The sequence below is a fragment of the Raphanus sativus genome, chromosome 1 (genome assembly GCF_000801105.2).
Source record: "Raphanus sativus cultivar WK10039 chromosome 1, ASM80110v3, whole genome shotgun sequence".
Taxonomy (NCBI): Eukaryota; Viridiplantae; Streptophyta; class Magnoliopsida; order Brassicales; family Brassicaceae; genus Raphanus; species Raphanus sativus.
The window spans coordinates 22,732,002-22,753,075 of NC_079511.1; the positions used below are offsets into that span (position 1 = coordinate 22,732,002).

Below are 21,074 nucleotides of genomic sequence, written 5' to 3' on the forward strand. Positions count from 1 at the left end.
CTTTCTTTTTTTTTTCTCTGTTTACTTACTTTCTTTGGCGATTTGAAAAAACTAGGGTTTCGTTTCTTTCGTGGAAATACAGAATGGTGAAGAAGGGAGGTACGAAGAGAAAGCCTGTGATGACGAAGATCACTAACAAAGCTTCGCGTGCTACTACTTTCACCAAACGCAGAGACGGTCTCTACAGCAAAGCCGCTCAGCTTTGTGTTGTCTCCGACGTTCAAATCGCTGTCCTTGCGACACCTTCTTCTTCAAACTCAAACACTCCCTTCTTCTCGTTTGGTCACTCTTCCGTTGAGTCCGTGGTCTCCGCTTATCTCTCCGGACAGAGACTTGCTCCTGTTTCAACGTGTGATAATACCAAAGCGACGAGAGAAGACCTAGGTATATGTATGGCTCGCAAGGACCTAGGGTTAGGGTTTTGGTGGGACGATGAGAAGCTCGTCAACTCGAATGATCCGGAAGAGCTTATGGAAGCGATGGAGTCTATGAAAGTACTATATAGCCGTCTCAAGGGATTGGAGGATCAAACCCTAACAACAACAACAACAAGGATCGACGACGAGGACATGGTTGAGATTTCACCTGAGTCGGATGAATGGAGCGAGATGGATCTTCTTAAACTCCTCCAAGATTGTGATTGTGATGATGTACCACCACTACATGATGTTGTTAGCAACACTGAAGAGGATCACAATGTATCTGAGGAAACCTGCAACAACAACAACAACAACTTTGTATCATTACCTGAATTGGATGAATGGAGCGAGATGGTTCTTAATCAACTACTGGAAGATTGTGATCATGTACCAGAGCCACCTGTCTTTACTGACAAAGAAGAAGAGAATCACAATGTATCTGACTTTGCTTCATTACCTGAAGCAGTTGCTGGAATCTTGGAAGAAGAGGCGATGAATATTGATTGGGATACTGTTTTTGCATCCGGTGAGGAGCTTCTTAGTGATGAGTATAAGATGTATGTATAGAAAGAAAGCTCGATCTAATGTAAATCTTGTTTAGAGACTATTTTCATGTAATTTGAGGAGAAAACAGTTTCGTTTGTATCCCAATGTCTTAAATCTAATGTAATAAAATGTTTGTTCAGGTAAAACTTTGAGTTTTGTTTGCTTCTTCTTGTTATGTTTTTGGTAATTTGTCAGAACAGATCCTTTGCAAACGTTTCCCACTTTTATAAACAAACATACATAGCCAACACCACCACCTCAACAGAGTACAAAATACGCTCTCTGCACTTGTCAATACACAAAGCATAAAAACTGCAAAACCGCCTTAGAGTCTTCCTCCACACTAAGATGGTAAAAGAAAAAGAATGATCCTCACCTCTCAACGGAGTAAAAGAAGACTGTTACACACTTGTTATACAAAGCATAAAGAGAAACAAAGACACTCTGTCTCTTTATATTACATCATGTTACAAGCACAATGTTTATATGAAGAAGGGTCCCTGCGTCAAACCATAACACCTAGAGATTTCATAATGAGAAAATGTCCCAGCAATCAAATAATTAATGATCCACACACCATCCATCAGGCTTTACCCTAAATCTTTACTCTTTGGCGTCTTTCCAGAGAACCAGTTTCCCTCTTCAAAACGCCAAACTCTGCAAAACGCAGTGTCCCTGACCACCCTACTACACGTTTTGTCTCAGCCAACAATACCGTTCACCAACTCCCCAAAACCTCTGTTTTGAATCATACACTTTTGACTAACCATAATGTATAAAACTAGTTCCACCCCTCAACAAAAACTATATGTTTCACTCTTTCAAACTAAGAGATTCACTGTCTGTTTATAATACGCAACAAATAAAACAAAGAATCCTTCAGAAGATTACCTTTAAATCAAAACATCCCACTAGTGTCTTTATGAGAGATAAATTAAGGAGATAGAAGCAAAATTATCCCAAATGTCCCAACTTTCATTATGCCTGAAACAGAAAGAAAAAGCTTTTGTTCAGGTTAAAAAAAAAAGTCTCATGGTAATAGTGTTGATAAAATTTGAAACAAGAAATCAGTAGAGTTTGTTATAACTAGTACATGGAAACTTGAATCAAACTAAGAAAACAATGTGATGACATAACTTATGATGATAGTCCTTATAAGTAGATAGATATCATTGAGTTTAAATCTAGCATAATAGATCCATCAACAAAAGTCTTTTTACCTCAGAAATAATAGCGCACTTAAACAATGAAAACTGTAAACCCACAAAAACGTATTATTTGTTGCAAGCAAAAAAAAAAAGACAGAGACTTAAAAATAAACAAAAGAACATTTTAAAAGCCCATTCAGACATTTGGTCGAACCGCTGGTGTGCAGTTTATTCAAACTAGTGTCGCATGGAGTAATTGCTAAAAGAACATAAAGATTCTTACGAACGGACAATTACTAAAACTAGACAACTTTCTTAAAGACAAAAGAGACAGTGACGAGAGATTAGAACCTCCTGCATCATTCACAATATTAAGATGATAAGAGAAGGCTAGAATTTGTTGACCAAGTCAATTTATCAAAGGCCTAAGAGAGCATCATTCCAAAAAACATGATACAAGTGAAGAAGAATGATGATGATTACTAATTGTGACTGTCCACTACCCATTTGTTCTTTGAATGTGGGTATTCTTCTCAGATATGGGAGTATATTGCTAAAGGGATCCTGGGAACTTCCTACACTAAGATGTGGGATGAGATCTTGTTGATTATTGCGGATGAGAAAAGGGAGAAGTTGAGCAGATTTTGCATAAGGTATGCTTTCCAGTCGGTACTCTATGCAGTTTGGAGAGAGCGTAACAAGGTTCTACATGGGGAATCTGTTGTCTTTGCCAGTAATAAAAAAGATGGTAGATAAAGGTATAAGAAACAAGATAACTCTAATGAGAAGAGATGGGATTAAGGGAATGGAGAAGCTTATGCAATTTTGGTTTTCTACTAGAATATAAATAGTGGTTGCAAGGTGAAAAGGGGCGGGTAGAAGTAAGTTTCAAATTTCTTTATGAACACAAAAGAATAACTTGTATACAGGCTTATTTTTAATTAATGTTAAATTGATTTAAAAAAGGAGAAATTAACACCATGGGTCACTTTTTAGAATTTAATATCATTCTAGGTTACTTACAACTACCGAGGTACTTTTTTGATGGTCAATTACACTCTTAACCTTTAAGCTATTTCTTTTTTTTTTCTTTTACAAATTCTTTGAATTTTCCTCCAGCTTGGCTCGCCGTCATCTCCGCAACCTTCACGCAAGGAAACTTATCCATGGCGCAAGTCTCCTCTCCCACGCTGTGCTCTATCGTCGCTGCTGCAAGCCTCGCAGTCGTGTCTTTGTCGAGTTCGCGCTCCTCTATCGCGATAGAACCACTACCGCACTCCTCCTCTTCATGGTTCAAATCCGAGATTGATTCGGAGCCATCCACCACGGGCTTTCTCGTCCAGGATATCTCAGCTCTCCGCCGTGCTCAACTCCTCGTCCTCGGAGTTGGCTCACCGTCGTCATCCAGATCGTGTGGGAAGAGAAAGCTCGATCTCCTCCAATGGAGATCTTTAGAGTATTTGCAGAACAAGTCCCTTGAGTTTTGATTCCTTTCACTTACGCCCCTAACCTTTCTAAATTGCAGAAATGAACTCTTAATTTCGACCAGAACTTTTGATTGTGCAATTTAGGCCAACAAATATTGTGGATTTGCAGCATTGATCCCTGACCTTTCAGTTGTATACTCCATATAATTGCGATTAAATGTACACATGTACAATGTGTACATAGTTATCCACATGTAGACACTATATAGACTCATTGACAAGTATTGAATTTGTTTTATTACTTGTGTACGTAAGTATCATGTATCCATGTGTACACCTTCCCTTCGTATCTACATGTACATGGTAGACTGCAAAAATGACCACTGTAAAAAGGATAGAATTGAGTTTTCACGTTTTTTTTTTTTTTGGTAACAAGGGAAAGTTTAGATAAAGTGTCTTAGTAGTAGTAAGTGGCCCATTATGATATTTGAAAGATAAAAAGTGACTTGAGATGTAATTGTTTCTTAAAAATATATATGAAAGTATTACACTGAGAGACAGTTTATGAGTTTTATTGACACAATAAGACAGTTATCGCTACTAGGACATTTTTTTCTAACATCTTCTCTTTTTCCTAAATAAATTAGTCAATTCAGAACTAAATTAATAACTAACCAAACCAGTATATTAAATAGAAATAATCTCAACCACACATCTCTATTCTCTTTCTATTTTATTTATTTCTTTTAGTGGTGTGATTTCATCACAACCCTTCATCTTATAAATAATCTAATGGCCTAGATAATCATAGATACAATATGCCTCACTATCTTTTTTCTTCGTCTTCTTCCTCCCAAACATTCTATTTTTTTCTAAACTGAAATCTGATTCTTCAGATAATTTTTTCTAAAGAAATCACATGTAATTATTTTCTTTGTTGCTCAATCTATCTTTTAAGATATGTCAAGGTATATCTCTGATGATGATGATGTAATAGTGACATATACGATAATGACATCAACGGCAGAGACGTTGTTGAGTTTGGTGTAGTGACGACGGAGATGACCACGATGGACCAGTTTCGACGGCGAAGACGTTGTAGAATGCTCATCATCCACCATGGACCAGACTATGAAAATCAAGAAATTCACCCACCATAACCACCACCACGCATTCACATGAGACAACACCAAGAAATTAGGGTTCCGCCACCACATTCATGTCTCAGATCCTCCTTATTCGTCGGGATTTATCTTCTTTGTGACCTTTGTTCATCTCCGACGCGACTCCAACTATCACGAAAGCTCGAGAGCAACCATAGATAAGACATTGTACATGTGGACAGTGAAATACATGTGTACACACTCGCATTAGTGTTCATGAACCACATAGTGTACACGGTACCTACTAGGTGTGTACATGTTTACAATGAATGCCTACGCCCATGTTGACCTTTGTGTCCATCTACCACCGCGTGTACAATGTATAATCATGTATGTGTCCATGTATACCATACTGGGTTTCCAAATGTACTTTGAGTCCTCTGCACAGGACGTACACACGTGTATACATTAGTTCGCATGTTCCAAAGCGTCCACAATGTACATCCATGCCTTTGCCCTTGTGTACACAACATAGAGATGACCATGTGTACAATAAATATGACGGTGTTCATTCATAAACTATTATCTTTGTACAACAAAATATTCAAAGAACATACATGTTGTGTACATGTGTACAATCAACAGTCCTTTGAGTCCAGACTGTAAACATGTGTATACATTAGTGGCCATGTTCCACAGCGTCCACAATGAACATTCCTGCCTGTGTTCGTGTGTACACTAAACGACGATTTCCATGCGTACAATAAAGTCATATGTCCATGCATAAACAAAATGTTCACCGAACATACATGTTTGATATCCACGTGTACATTAAATTCTGATGTCCATGTCAAAAACAAAAGTGAACTATAACAATAAAGTTTGATGTCCATGTGTACAATAAAGTCCGATGTCTAACTATGTACACCAAAATTTTCAATGAACATACATATTCACTGAACATACATTTTCGATGTTCATGTGTACAATGAAATCCGATGTCCATGTGTACAATAAATGTCCATGTATAAACAAAAGTTTCGATGTTCATGTGTACACATGTACACATGTATACATTAAGAGGCTATTTTGCAATTTGGAAAGTTAAAAATCGAATAGTAAATTTTTAGAAGTTCAAAAACATGTTCGTGTAATCATGGAAGGTATGATTTTTATAATTAAAAAGTGAGGAGTCAATTTAAAAGAGATATATTTGCAAATCAAAATAATGAGAGCATAAATTCATATATATTTTAAAATTGAGGGATCAAATATGAAATAAAGCTAAAAGTGGAAAAAATAATAAAAAAAATTAAAGAGAGAGAAGAGAGAAAGAGAAGACAGCGAGAAGGGAAAAGAAAATTAAAGTTGTGGAACCCGTTTAGTTACAAGAGTAAATGTAGTTAGCTTATAGTTTCAAAAAACTACCCTAAGAGCAATAACTGTCCTATGTTGTAATAAAAAACTTAATACTGCCCTAGGATGAAAATAACTCAATATATATATAGGCAAAAGAGAAAATAAAGATAATTTACAACATTTTAATCTCTCGAATAGATAAATAGCCGTTAAGTTGTGACTTGCAGGGAACGGGATATTCTTTCTGTCTCATTGCATATAACACATAGCATCTTCAATGTATTATTTCATTTTCTACTCCAAAATGGAATTGGATTTTGTTCCAGTATATTATTTCATTTTTTACTACAAAATTGAATATTTTAATATTTTATGTTTTATATTTATTTTAGAATTAGTAATATCATCTTTCATTTATATTATTTACAAAACAGTCTATTTTCACTTTGAAACATTTCTATTAAATAGAATATTAATCACAATTAACTTTTTATTATATAATTAAAATTACTCAACAAGATTCAAAAAGAAACATTTATTACACTAAAAATTACATTACATAGTTTAAACACAATAATACATCAACTTAAATGATTCATTAGAATTATAATTATTCACTACAAATCTTTTATGTTTTATACTAAATATTTTGTTGCATAAAATATTTCATTAGATGGTTGTTTATATAATCAATAAATATTAACAGTAAATTTTATAATATACTGTATATAGTAAAATAACAGTATTATACTTATTTATAATAATAATTTATTAAAACGAAAATATTTAAATGTGAAAGATCATTTTATTAATAATAAAAAATTTCAACTCCATTTTGGAGTAATGAGTTGGTTTACTCCATATTTGGAATAATCATGTGTATAACTCCATTTTAGAGTGGGATTAAAGATGATTTTACTGCAAAATGGAATTTGAAGTGGGATTGGAGATGCTCTAAAAGAGTTTACTTCAAAATGGAATTTGGAGTAGTATCAATAAATAAAATGTTATAATTTATGTAAGAGCGCATACAATAGTTTTCAACTTTAAACTTTGTTGAATACTTCATACGTATCATTTTAAGTGGTTTTTAAGGATTTTGTACATAGATTAAAAAAATACAAACTTTTATACAATTTATCTTGGTTACACAAAACTATCATTAAATGAAACTAATTCAACCAATAAAAAAGTTCAGTATTTGTAACTAGTCACATAATTCAAATGATATTAAATTCTACTTAGGATAGTGAGAACCTCAATTATTTTGAAACAAAAAAAATTTCATCAAACACCACTTAAAGTGATACAAATGGAATATTAAACTATTATTTATCGTCTATAAACATTGTATCATAGCTGTACAACTCAAATCTAAACAATTAAAACAAAAGTACCAATTTTATTTGACCGAGTTTTCCTAAATAATTACAATAGTATGCCACTGGAGTTATTAATTAACTTAACTTTAATTAATTTTTATATTTACTTGATTTATAAATGCATTTTTCTAATTCTAATTTTAACTAAAAAATTTCCTATATTTGTGCTAACCAATTTATTCTATACACAGAATATATAGTGAAATTAAATTCACGATATCTTATAGAATCAATACCTTACACATAAATCTATTTATATAACTATTGGATTAATACATGATATCTAGGTGGTACAATAAACGAAAAAGCACACAAAAAAGAAAATCACTCAAATGTAATCTAAATTATAACAATTATGTAATACGATTAATATTTAGTACAAACAAAAATTAAAAATGAATGCTCACACGGTTGTAATGTCACTGAAGTCATTAGAAAGTCTATTTTAAATTTTTTTTTTCATAATTAAAAAAAAAAATTTCTAAATTGATTCTAAACTAAAACAACTATTTAGTTACACTTTAATGCCAATGAAACATTACCTAATTTTAAATTTTAGCATTTATTTTTTTTTCAGTAAAAAACCATAAAAAAAACTTAAATTGATTTTCAAACTAATTAATGTTAAAATATAAACTTAAAATAACTAATTAATAAACATGAAAATAATGTTATATTGATTACATAGAAAACCTTGAAACCATGACAAAAAAATCGATTCAGATATATTAATGTTATATTATTCATAACTAATTAATAAATATGACAAAACAAACATACATTCACCACCTGAATCGATTTAGAAATCCATTTACTGAGTTTAAAATATTATTTTAAATTTATATAATTGTATTATTATTATTTATTAATAATAGCTAAAAATAAAAGCCACATACAAAGAATAATTTATATAATACATAAATAGAATATAAATTTATTATTTCATGTATATTTTCTTTAAATGACATCACAATATAAAACAGTATGATAAATGTTAAAGAGTATAAAATCTATGGCAACTGATTTTAAATAGTATATAAAACAATTTATTATACACTATCATGATATTTTGATCCACAAAAAAATAAAAATATATTTACGGATGATACAATTGACGGTTTACAGATAAAATAAAATTATTGATCAATATAAACTATAAAATCATTATGTTTTTATTGTATTACACGATTATTTATTACAAATAAACTTAAAATATATATATCCACGCGGGTGCACGGATCAAAGTCTAATACCCTTTGAAAATAAAAATAAAAATACAAACGACACATGTTTTGTTCGAAAATTTGCTACGTGCTACTCATGCAGTATATCCAGACCTCGTGATTTATTAAAAAAGTAGAAAAAATTGGAGAGTAATTCAAAAAAATCTTTAATACTTTTATATGTATAATATCATATTTATAAGTATAATATCATACTAGATTTTTACCCGCACGTCCGTTCGGGTGTATATTTAGATTTTTACCCACACTTGCGGATGTATATTTTAAAAATATATTACTATTTATTTTTCATGTCCATATTAAAGTTGGATAAAAATTCAAATCTGAAGAATCTAACCAATCACAATTCGAAAGAGTAATACCAAACCCGAACCAAAATTGATTAAATGTCCAAATTATTTAAAATTTTGATATTTAAACAACCGAAACCATAACCAATTTGTACCGAATATTTTGGATATCAAAATGTATCCGGAAATGATTTATATACTTATATATATTAATTATTTTTGGTTTTAGTGTATATAAAAATATCCAGAAAATATAAGATATTTTTAGGTTTGTTTAAATACTTGAAAATATATAAAAATAGTCAAAATATAAATATCTAATATAGTGGAAATATACTCAAAACACCAAAATATTTAAAATAGTTATTGATTTTTTATTCAAAATTTAAACCAAAATAATTTATATATTAAGTTTAGGTATTCTGACATATGTTATTCAGATTTATATACAATATATTATTTTATTTATGGATTTTAAGAAATTCAAAATATAAAATAAATTATCCGAACCCTATGTAGTCGGTATTTTATTTTCATTTTTGGACAACTAGTCAGTATATTTTATTTAAATAGTATTTTTGAGTGAGAAATAGAGTGAACTTGGAGATCCCTAGCTTGATTCAATAAAGAAAAAATTCAGAAACGGGAGCGAAAATTGATTTTGGGGGGAGAAGCGAAAAAGGGATTAGGGTTTAGGTAGTCATCTCTTCGACATGGCTGGAGTTTCAATTTCAGAAGCTTCAGGCCAAGTAAATGGGTCGAGTAGTGCTCTCTCGCAAAAGAGACAACGCTCTTTGGTATCTCCCGGTGGCGACGGAGCGAAGAAACGCTCGCTGATGCTGATGGACTCAGATCTTCTCGACTGTCCCATTTGCTATGAACCATTGACAGTTCCCATCTTCCAGGTTTTGTTTCAGAGAGTTTCTAACTATAAATTTGTCGGAAGTAGATAATGAATCTATAGTATTAAATGACCAATGCTTTATCTTTAAACCGCCAGTTTTGTGTTCTTTGTCGGAACGAGAAGCGACAAAGTTGTTTGGCAAGACCTTACTTATGTTATTACGAGTTAAAGAATTTACTGGAAGCTTTCATTTTGGATTTATTTACTGTTACTATGTTTGGTTTCTACGGTGGATGACTTTAAATCTCATCTCATTTGTGTTTTGTTTATTACAGTGTGATAATGGACACTTGGCTTGCTCTTCTTGCTGTCCCAAATTGAGTAATCACTGCCCTTCTTGTGCTTCCCCCATTGGTGACAAAAGATGTAGAGCAATGGAGAATGTTCTTGAATCGACCTTTGTCCCATGCCAAAACGCCGAGCTAGGTTGCACTAAGAACGTCTCTTACGGGAAAGAATCAACCCATAAGAGGGAATGCAACTTCTCTCCTTGCTCTTGTCCGGTTCAAGACTGCAATTTCATTGGCACATACAAGGATCTATACGTTCACTACAGAATTACCCACTCGAAAAATTACTTGTTAGATAGGTTCACTTGTGGAGTTTCCTTCAGCACGCAGTTGAACATCAAGAATGAGACAGTAATTTTGAGGGAAAATAGTAAGTATCTGTTGTTTACAATGCACTGTTTCAGGAAGCCGTATGGTGTTATTGTTACAATAAGCTGCATCGCACCATCTGCTCCAGAAGTTGGAGAATTCTCATACCATCTCTCCTACACTGTGGATGGGCACACTTTGACTTACGAATCCTCAAAGGTTAAGAGGGTTCTTGAAGTGAGCTGTCAAACCGGTCAAGAGAATTTCATGTTGATTCCTCACTGTTTGTTACGTGGGGATTTGTTGAAGATGGAGCTTTGCATCAGATCAAGAAGATCAATAACCGAGCAAGAAGGGTAGGTCATATAGAAGAAGGTCCTTTTTTGTTTCTTTTATATCCCTCCTGCGGAAACTCTATCTAGTGTAGGAATTAGTAAAATCGATATATGTACCCCAAATTGATGTTAATATGCACGTTTTGGCATGATATATATATAACTAAAATATGTTCTGAGGCATAAACATTTTTGGCTTTAGGCTTGGTTTATTTGGTTTTGAGAAATGGACCAAATTGGATTATACCCTTATCCGGTAACAAAATCTAGCTAGTTTCAGTGTTTTTTTCCATGCTGAGTAGGATCAGCTCTCTCTCTAGTGATATCATTTCAGTTCAGCTTCTTACATATGAAGACATAACCAACATAAATCTGATTAGTGTCTGGTGTTTTATAAATCAAGAAACCATTTGAGTCTAAAAGCAGAGCCAAGAGAAACACTCAGACGCAGGCAATAGGCTATTGCCAATAGCCGCTTATCTTTTAGTTCTGCCACTTTCTTACATAACCTGAAGAGAGTTGGGCTCCATAACTGTCTCAAGCTCCATTTCTATGTAAAGAACTGAAGTTTAGTCATGCAAGTGTGATAGGATTGAAATTATTGCTGTAGAACTCAAGCTCCATTTCTACGGGTCCGTTGGTAATGGCTATAGCTTCGAAATTATTGCTGTAGAAAAAAATTTGTAAAATTTTTGCTGTAGCTTTAGATTTTATTGCTGTAGAATTTTATTGAAAGCACTAAAAAATTGTTTTGGATATTTGGCTCTGTAGAACACTTCTACAGCTGTAGGTTATTTCAAGAGCTGTGGTTTTAAAAAATAAATTAAAACTTGATTGATCTGATTTTGGTGCTTTAGAAATAAATGGGGCTGTGGAGAGCACCCACAACCACTACCAATCACACCCGTAATGATAGGTATTGATTTCATTTTTACTTTAGTATATGAATCCGGCAATTATGAATCGGTTAAGGAAGGATCATTAAAAGACAAAAAATGGTGGCTAAATTTTCTTAATTAGTTGGAGACTTACTAATGTATGACTAGTACAAATATACAAAAAAGTTACCCCATTTATCACCCATCAGAATGTCATGTAAAATTAGTAAAAAGAATGTATTAAAATATATAACAAAGCAAAATAACTTGAAAGAAAAAAAGAAACTTGAATTTTGAATTTTGCATTTTGGATTTTGGGGGTAGGGTTTAAAGTTTCGAACAAAAGCTTAAATGGAAAATGCGGTGGAAGCTTTTGAAGCGGCATCTGTTTTGGGAGTGACAATGCATGATAAACCGAATAGCTCAAAGAAACAATATTGAATCAAAACATCAGGAACACATGGAATGAGGGTTTCCTACTCATAAACTTAAAAAAATATCAGTAATACCAAAAATATATAAACACCTAAATATACCTAATATAGAATTTCGGGTATCCGATTGAGTTTCGGATAGAATCCGTACCCGGATTGAAACCTACATGTTCAAATTATTTTATTTTATATGTACTTTAGCCTAAACCAGACCGAAATCTGTATTTTGGATTGGTTTGCGGTAAAGGGCTGTTTTCAAAGACAAATCCCCCCAATAAGCCCTGTGCTTATAATCAAAAACTAAATACGTGAAAAGCCGATCCAATAAGGCCCTTTACAAAATTTGAACATTAGGGTTTAAAAGGAACGAACACTTCGCCTTCCACGTTTCTTTCGTTGCAGTTCACCATGGGGCGCTCTCGAGATCAGGCCAATAAGGCTCACAAGACTCGTTTCTCCTCCAAATCTTCTCGAAATCTCCACAAAACAGAAGATGGAGGAGGCAGTATTGGTAAAGCGAAGGGTAACCATGTCAAAGGTACTAGATCTGCTCGTCTTCAGCGTGTCAAGATGGTGATGATTCTCCTTCCCTACACACTTCTCTTATTAATCTGCAAACAAGATACTTAATCTGTCTCCCTCTCTCGTTTCCTGAGTTTAGCTTAGAGAGCAGAAGAGAGCTGAAGTTTTGAAGGAGAAGAGAGCTTCCGAAGGATCAACCAGTGCTCCTCGTGTTATCGTGAGTCTAATTACTTATTTTTTAATAGTAACCTTTATGCTCATATAAGTTTACTGTCTCTGTTTTATGATGATATATAGGTCTTGTTTCCTCTATCTGCTTCTGTGGATTTGAACTCACTTGGTGATGACGTTTTAAAGCTATTATCTAATGATGATGGTGATGATGGTTCTGGAGTCATTTCTTCTTCCACAGTTGCATCTTCTGAGTATAAGCTAAGAGTAACTGTATGTGTATTCACTTAAAATGATTGGTTCTTTTGTGTATACATTGCTGGTTCAATCTAATTCAGTATATTCGCAGGTGTTGAAGGCCCCTCACGGGGATCTTCTGACATGCATGGAAATGGCCAAGGCAGGAGACTTTTCACTGCCTGCGTTTGTTTGTTTGCTAAGTACTAACTTGGTTATTATTTTTTACTGGTGATAAAAATAGGTTGCTGATTTGATTGCTTTTGTTGCATCTGCAAAGAATGTCTCTAACTTAATAGACTCATTCGGAAGTCAGTGCCTTTCTGTGTTCAGATCTATTGGTCTACCAAGCACCACTGTGTTGATCCGTGTAAGTTCTTTGCTGCCCCCTTGGTCTATACAAAGGGGTCTCTGATATCTTGAAGTTTTGGCTTCTCGATTGATTGCAGGATTTACCCAGTGAATTGAAAAAGAAAAATGACCTGAAAAAGATGTGTGCCTCGCAACTGGCTTCTGAATTTCCTAAGGATTGTAAGTTTGATCCAGCAGATACCAGAGATGAGTTGAATAACGTAAATTCTCCTGATTGTTATATTATTTTATTCAATGGTCTTCAATAGATTTAGTGTCTCCAAATAGTTTATAGCCGAGTGTAGATGTGTTCTCCTGATTGTTTTTATTCACTGGTCTTCAAATAGTCTATAGCCGAGTGTAGATGATTCAAATACACACTTATTGGTGTTCTTGCAGTTTATGAGGCTATTCAAGGAACAAAGGCTTACTGTACCTTATTGGAGAAGCCAACGGCCATATGTTGTGGCTGAGAAGGTGCTTGTTTTATGCTTCTATTGATATCATGTAGTTTCGTAAAAAGTAATGTATCTCCATATTCTCGAATTAGGTTGGAATGCTAGTGGGTGATGAAAGCTCAGGAAAGTGCACTCTGCTTCTGTCTGGTTACTTGCGTGCTCGCAAACTATCTGTAAATCAGCTGGTAATCATATCTCTCTCTCTCTCTCTCTCTCTCTCTCTCTCTCTCTCTCTCTCTCTCTCTCTCTCTCTCTCTCTCTCTCTCTCTCTCTCTCTCTCTCTCTCTCTCTCTCTCTCTCTCTCTCTCTCTCTCTCTCTCTCTCTCTCTCTCTCTCTCTCTCTCTCTCTCTCTCTCTCTCTCTCTCTCTCTCTCTCTCTCTCTCTCTCTCTCTCTCTCTCTCTCTCTCTCTCTCTCTCTCTCTCTCTCTCTCTCTCTCTCTCTCTCTCTCTCTCTCTCTCTCTCTCTCTCTCTCTCTCTCTCTCTCTCTCTCTCTCTCTCTCTCTCTCTCTCTCTCTCTCTCTCTCTCTCTCTCTCTCTCTCTCTCTCTCTCTCTCTATCATGCCTTATGCATCCATTTAATTTTCTTTTTGTTCTTTAAATTAGGTCCATGTTTCTGGCGTCGGGGACTTCCAGCTCTCAGAAGTTGAAGTCCTGAAGGACCAATTTCCATTGAATGAAAGGAAAAAACAGAATTACATGGAACTGGATGATTTACATGAGGAAGAGGTACATGATATTTTCATAAACTATCGATAGACTGTTAGTTCTTTACCTTTTAGGGCACCTTGTAATGAATGCTAGAACAGCATCCTTCAAATAAAGAGACAGGGGAACGGCCTTGGTTGTTAAAGCTCTTTAAGTTGTTACTTTGTCTGGATACTCACCTGTTTTCGGAATTAACCAGGTGTTGAGGTCTCTGCATCCTGATCCCATGAAACAAGAGCCTTTAGTAGCTGAAAACACTCCAGATCCTTTAGCAGGGGAACAGGTATGTCTGATTAGTTCTTTTAACAGATGAAGCGGCCATTTTTTTTATCTGTCCTGAAACTTCACATGTTGCGTGATGCTCCAATTGTGTAGACATGGCCAACTGAGGCAGAGATGGCTGAGGCTGACATAAATCAGAAGCAGAGAAAGCTAAAGAAGAGGAGGACTTTGCCACAAGGAACGTCAGAATATCAGGTTAGATGATTGTCTCCTTAATATGTCATAACTCTGTCACCTTCTTATTTTTTGATTGTTTATGATTGATTCGCAGGCTGCTTGGATTATTGATGAAATAGATGAAGATGATTCTGATAATGGTGATTCCAATGATGATCGTATGGTATTGGATAAAGAAGAGGATCAGTTCTCCAATCAGGACCAAGATTTTGAGGATGATAAAGAAACACTGCGGGATGTGGATAATGAAACTTATAATGACTCGGAGATGATGGTACGTTGTAGCTTCACTGCTTTTTTAAAAACATTATGATTGAGTATCTTGCTCAGGTCATAAGACAATCTACTCATGATTCAGGATGATGAAAGCTTGACAATGGAGCAGTATGAGGATCAAATGAAGAAAATAAAGGAGGCACATGCTGAAGATGAGGGTTGGTCAAAACGTTTTACTTTTGTAGAGTTATTTTTCTCTGTGGCTCATATATGTCTGTGTGTCTGTGGACATATTCATGCGAGTCCTTGAAGAGTATCTGAATCTCTGAAGTCTTCATTAATTTCTACGTTTGCTTGTTCTTCAGAATTTCCTGATGAAGTTGAGACACCCATTGATCAGCCTGCAAGAAAACGTTTTGCAAAGTACAGGGGTCTCAAATCCTTGCGAACGTCCTCGTGGGATCCAAATGTAGTAACACTGATCTTTTGATACAAAAGCTTTTTTTTTTTTTTTACTTTTGCTAAATTTTGTTATTTGTTGGGAAATTCAGGAGTCCCTACCTCAGGACTATGCCAGAATCTTTGCTTTTGATAATCTCGCAAGGACTCAAAAGCTTGTGCTCAAGCAAGCCCTGAAGATGGAAGAAGAAAGCAGAGATGATTGTGTACCAACTGGATCATATGTACGGCTGCATATCAAGGAAGTGCCTATCGTCGCTGCCTCTAAACTATCCTCCCTTGTGAACACGAAACCCATTATAGCATTTGGGCTTTTACAGCATGAATCCAAGATGTCTGTTTTGCACTTTAGGTAATCACCATCTTAGTGTTTATTTATATATACTTTTTTGTTTGTTGATAACATCTTGTTTCCTTGGCTAACTTTTTACCGTTTTTGCTCCACAGCGTAAAGAAGTATGATGGTTACGAAGTTCCTATTAAAACAAAAGAGGAGCTTGTGTTCCATGTTGGTTTCCGCCAATTCGTCGCAAGGTTGGCAGATTTGTTCCTGTTTCAACTAAGTGCAATACATTTTCTTGTTTGCAATCTTTAAATCATAATGGTGGGGGTTGTTAAATTTTCCAGGCCAGTATTTTCAACCGACAATTTCAACTCAGACAAGCACAAGATGGAGCGGTTCCTGCATCCAGGGCGTAATTCATTGGCTTCAGTATACGGCCCAATATCCTTCCCATCACTTCCTTTGGTAGTTTTGAAGACTTCTGAAGGGTCGGATACTCCTGCCGTTGCTGCTCTTGGTTCCTTGAAAAGCATTAAACCCAACAAAATAATTTTGAAGAAGATAATATTAACTGGGTAATCTTACTTATACCTTTTCTACTTTGCACACATACTAAAGCTCTCATGTGAACCGATAATAAAAATTATAGGTTTAAGTGATTCTAACCAGTTTTGAATCTGGCTTGGTTCAGGTATCCTCAGAGAGTGTCAAAGATGAAAGCATCAGTGAGATATATGTTCCATAACCCGGAAGACGTGAGATGGTTTAAGGTAAGAAAGAGAAGGAATAATATGATGGACTGAATGTTTTAGTCTAAAATAAGAGAGTAAAAGCTAAAAGCTTGGGGATGAAACAATGTTTTTTTATGTGCAGCCTGTAGAAGTGTGGTCTAAATGTGGGCCTCGTGGTCGCGTTAAGGAGCCGGTGGGTACACATGGTAAGACATTGTTTGTTATTTTAAGAAAGAGATTTTATGTTTGGTTTGTAGAATCTTTGTGCTTATACATGTGGACATTGCACAGGGGCAATGAAATGCATATTCAATGGAGTGGTGCAGCAACATGACGTTGTGTGCATGAAGTTGTACAAGCGTGCTTATCCCAAATGGCCCGAGTGTATGTACCCGCAGCTTCTCTGATTCTTATTTATAGAATAAACTAAGCTGATGATGATGTTCAAGTTTCTCTGAATTCATATTCGTACTTTGATAGCTTATAAGCCTGGTTCAGTTGAAGTCCTTCAGTTTTGTCGTGTATGTGATAATAAAAAGGGTTATCTGTGAACAGCCATATGTCAGCAACAAATTAGGTAAATGTAGTTTCTAACATTTGTGTCTCAAAACATCTGGTTTTATCTTGCTTATTACATCTACAAGGTAAATGTGGTTAACAAAATACAAGGTCAAGAACACTTAAAAACTATCTATATATATAAAGTAGACTTGTCTGGTTGCTCAGCTCTCCACATCATCATTCTAGCATGGGGCAAAACACTCCACGTGGCATCTCAAATTGTTTTGCTATTTATTGAAGTAGATTCGTCTGGGCCACTTGAAAGCCCACAAACAAAATATTACCAACGATTGAGTTTTTTTCTTTGATGAGTGAACCGTAACTTCCGTCGTATCATCTCCCCTCAATTCATATGATGGAGTAACTCAAAGTGATCATGATGGATAATCAATTCATCCCACTATCTCCCCTGCAATTAAGATTTCTCACTTTTCCCTTAAACCAAAACGACTATATATAGATGTCGAGAAGGTGCTCCAGACGAATCTCAAAGGTTCTTTGAACCGTAGTATAAACCCTAGAAACAGAGCTTCCACTGATGACTATTAACCAGCTTCATTTTACAATTTGAAGGCAAAACATTATAAGGAGACCGTTGTTGAAAGTCTTCTTCGTTTTTGGGAGATAAGGACGTGAAGAAAGCGGGTAAGCTTCTGGGCTTTAACCTGGTTTCTCCTGATGAGAAGGTAACGATCTTTTAACGTTCGTCCTTTAATTAGTTTATCATTTTCGTTTCATCGTTCTCCCTAAGGCAACTGCCTAAAACCTTAATCTTTTCGGTAGACGACGTTGATCCAAGGGTCTATAGGAGTTCATAGACTCAACACTTTCAAACATCTGCTGAAGGAAGGGTAAATCTATGGGCTAAGCATATTCGATGTTACGAGAAGAAACAGCCACTTCAAGCTCACCGACTCACGTGTTGCCATACACTTCAACAACCAGACCAAGATTGTGGAGCTGGCAGAGCCGATCCCAACATAAAATTCCAGAAACTATGTTCAGAACACCAAGAGGAGACCTGCCTATCATAAATTTCAAGAAACATTGTTTACTTACGGCTTTTATTTTAAGAGCAACAATGATAAGTAGAAGATGAAAGGAACATTGATTACGTCTAGAGCACTACGGATGCATGATTGATCTTCTAGGCCATTCGGGTCTATTCAAAGAAGCGGAAGAGATGATACACACGATGCCGATGGAGCCTGATGGAGTGATTTGGTGCTCTCTTCTCAAAGCTTGCAAGAAGCATGGGAATCTTGAACTGGCAGAGTCATTTGCACAGAAGCTAATTAAGATTGAACCAGAAAATTCAGGTTCTTATGTACTTCTATCAAATATCTACGCCACAGCAGGAAGATGGGAAGATGTAGCAAGAGTACGAGGGGTTCTCAATGGTAAAGGTATGAAGAAAGTTCCTGGCTGCAGCTCTATCGAAGTAGATTCTGTTGTCCATGAGTTCATCATTGGGGATAAACTCCATCCACGGAGAAGAGAAATCTACCATATGTTAGAAGAGATCGATGGATGTGCAACTTGAGGAAGCAGGGTTTGTTCCGGACACTTCTGAAGTGTTGCAGGAGATGGAAGAAGAATGGAAAGAAGGAGCGTTGAGGCATCACAGCGAGAAGCTAAGAGACAGAAACTGTGAAGAATCTAAGAGTGTGCAGAAACTGTCATGAGGCTACAAAGTTTATATCAAAGATATACAAAAGGGAGATTGTTGCTAGAGACAGAACTCGGTTCCACCATTTCAGAGATGGTGTGTGTTCTTGCTGTGGCTACTGGTAAAAGAACACATTAAGCAAATAGGTAAGATGGTAAAAAAATATAATCTTATTCAAATAATTGTCACGGTTGTACCAGAAGGTATTATTGGCTTATGTATTTTCATGGATTTAAAAATTCAAACCAAATCCATTGTTATTGGTTTTATGATTTTAAAATTCATATTCAAATCTACTATTAACAGTTTTTTATTTTAAAATAAATTTTAAAATCAAGTGTTATTCAATAATATAGTTGTATTTAAGGATTTGATTTAGAATTGAATTGAGTGGATTTATAAATATTTTTAGGGTAAAAATATAAAACGTAAGACAAATCTTTTTATAACAAATTAAATCAATGGAAAAAATGATAAAATAAAAAAAATTAAACGATTATGTAACGCAAAACTAAACTTTTTAAACTAAAATGAATGTTAAACAAAATATGTTGGAACAAATTCCCGCGCGAAGCGCGGACTTCCCCTAGTTTCAAATAAAAGAAGAGAATCTATCCACGTATAACTTTATTGATTGGAATACAAGGATGCTGATGTGGCTTTAACGGATAACTAGATTTTGACCCGCTTTTAAAAAGATGGGTACTTTTTTGTTTTAATTTTTTTTATATATCTTTTTCTTTTTGATTATATTTGTATTTTTTGTAATTATATTTGTGTATAAATTTTAATCAAAGTATATTTTATTAAATAATAGCAATTTAAAAATAATCCGGTGTGCGCACGGTTTAGGCTGGGTTGCGGGTCGAACTCACCCCGCTGATATGCTAACCTGCAGATTTTCAATTTTGTTTTGATTAAAAAATATGACCTGCACAACCCGCAAACAAATAATTTTATACTCACACCCGTTCTGCTTAATTTTGTGGTTATCCGCGGGTTATATATATTTTAAAAATTATTATTTAATTTAATTATTATAAAAATATATTTATATTAAAAACTTATACATGATTTAAATCTTAAATTATTATTTTTAAATTCTTGTATTATTTTAAAAATATTTACTTTTTTACTTTTATTTTTTAAATATTTTGCAGGTCGACGGGTAGCCGCGATCCAAAATCCATCAACCCATATTCACCGGCATAAAATATTCATAACCCGCATCCACAAATCTATCTTTCAAATAGTTAGACCAAACTTATGATCCGTCCTTAAAATGACAGATATATTTTTTTTTATAGTTTTAAGAGATATATTTGTTTTAATTTGAAAGTGCGGTATATTCTTTGTTTTACCTTTTTGAGAAATTTAATTTTTATATTTGTGTTATTTTTTGTAATCATATTTGTATTTAATATAATTTTTGATTACTATATTAAATATGTCAAGTTGTATAATTATATATTTGTACCATATACATATAAGAGATTATTTTAAAATTTTATTTCTAAAATTTTCAATATATTAGAAAAGGGTGTAAGACAAATAAAAGTAAAATAATATACTAATGTATAGTTAGTAAAACATGAAGAAAATATTTGAATGTGGTTATGTTTGATCACTTTTCAAAAAAGCAGTATATGGTACGTTAATTGTCAAAGGGCAGAAAATATTTGATGTGGTTACGTTTGATCACTTTTCAAAATAAAATAATATACTAATATGTCCGATTCTGATCACTTTCCTGACATTAAATATTTGACTAGAGGTGGTTACGTTTTCTTAAAAAAGCAAGGTGGTTACGCTTTTTAGATGCAGTTATAATGAGTTAATATTAATGTTATGTAGTTATATTTTAGATGCAGTTATAAAATTTAAAAAGTGGACAACTTTTATCAATAGGACACACTGCTGTTTTAATAAAATAGATAACATGATTTTTATATTTTAAATAACTAATAAAAAATAAAAATAAAAATATTTTTAATATGTCATTGGTAGGTCTCGAATCTGGGTTCGTAGATAATTGAACAACAAGCTAAACCATTGTTTTCATATTTTCTTTTTAATTTCAAAAATGCTTTTTTATTTTAAAAATTATATTTTTAATTTTTTAAAACACAATAAAAATAATTAAGGTAATTAAACACAGTTACTTAGAATTTGTATATATTTT

General features: G+C 34.1%; 3 protein-coding genes and 1 long non-coding RNA gene across 7 annotated transcripts; 3 read left to right on the forward strand and 1 right to left on the reverse strand.

Moving 5' to 3' along the window:
- Window positions 1-11: 11 nt before the first annotated feature.
- LOC108858590 (agamous-like MADS-box protein AGL97) lies at window positions 12-1,001 on the forward strand. The gene has a single exon (XM_018632499.2). The coding sequence runs from the start codon at window positions 84-86 to the stop codon at window positions 984-986; it is 903 nt and encodes a 300-aa protein (XP_018488001.1). The 5' UTR covers window positions 12-83; the 3' UTR covers window positions 987-1,001.
- A 316-nt stretch (window positions 1,002-1,317) lies between these two features.
- Window positions 1,318-3,019, reverse strand: LOC108855125 (uncharacterized). Of its 3 annotated transcripts, none has more exons than XR_001949990.2 (2): window positions 2,597-3,019; window positions 1,318-1,949 (listed from the first exon to the last, which is right to left on the reverse strand). It is a non-coding gene; the product is annotated as an uncharacterized LOC108855125 (long non-coding RNA). The 3 variants fall into 3 exon arrangements; XR_008935244.1 differs by having other exon boundaries at window positions 2,465-3,019; XR_008935240.1 differs by having other exon boundaries at window positions 2,186-3,019.
- A 6,480-nt stretch (window positions 3,020-9,499) lies between these two features.
- Window positions 9,500-11,040, forward strand: LOC108852072 (E3 ubiquitin-protein ligase SINA-like 7). The gene is made up of 2 exons (XM_018625562.2): window positions 9,500-9,823; window positions 10,098-11,040. The coding sequence occupies exons 1-2, from the start codon at window positions 9,632-9,634 to the stop codon at window positions 10,779-10,781; spliced, it is 876 nt and encodes a 291-aa protein (XP_018481064.2). The 5' UTR covers window positions 9,500-9,631; the 3' UTR covers window positions 10,782-11,040.
- Window positions 11,041-12,425: 1,385 nt separating this feature from the next.
- LOC108854809 (uncharacterized) lies at window positions 12,426-20,073 on the forward strand. Of its 2 annotated transcripts, XR_008935246.1 has the most exons (21): window positions 12,426-12,641; window positions 12,730-12,807; window positions 12,888-13,034; window positions 13,111-13,161; window positions 13,243-13,368; window positions 13,448-13,570; window positions 13,749-13,826; window positions 13,900-13,992; window positions 14,413-14,535; window positions 14,714-14,797; window positions 14,890-14,991; window positions 15,068-15,247; window positions 15,332-15,407; window positions 15,555-15,658; window positions 15,741-16,000; window positions 16,096-16,182; window positions 16,276-16,506; window positions 16,623-16,701; window positions 16,805-16,868; window positions 16,954-17,239; window positions 20,053-20,073. XR_008935246.1 is itself a non-coding variant. In XM_056988030.1 (20 exons), the coding sequence occupies exons 1-20, from the start codon at window positions 12,477-12,479 to the stop codon at window positions 17,067-17,069; spliced, it is 2,367 nt and encodes a 788-aa protein (XP_056844010.1). In that variant the 5' UTR covers window positions 12,426-12,476; the 3' UTR covers window positions 17,070-17,291. The 2 variants fall into 2 exon arrangements, 1 of the variants encoding a protein (XP_056844010.1); XM_056988030.1 differs by lacking the exon at window positions 20,053-20,073 and having other exon boundaries at window positions 16,954-17,291.
- The last annotated feature ends 1,001 nt before the right edge of the window (window positions 20,074-21,074 follow it).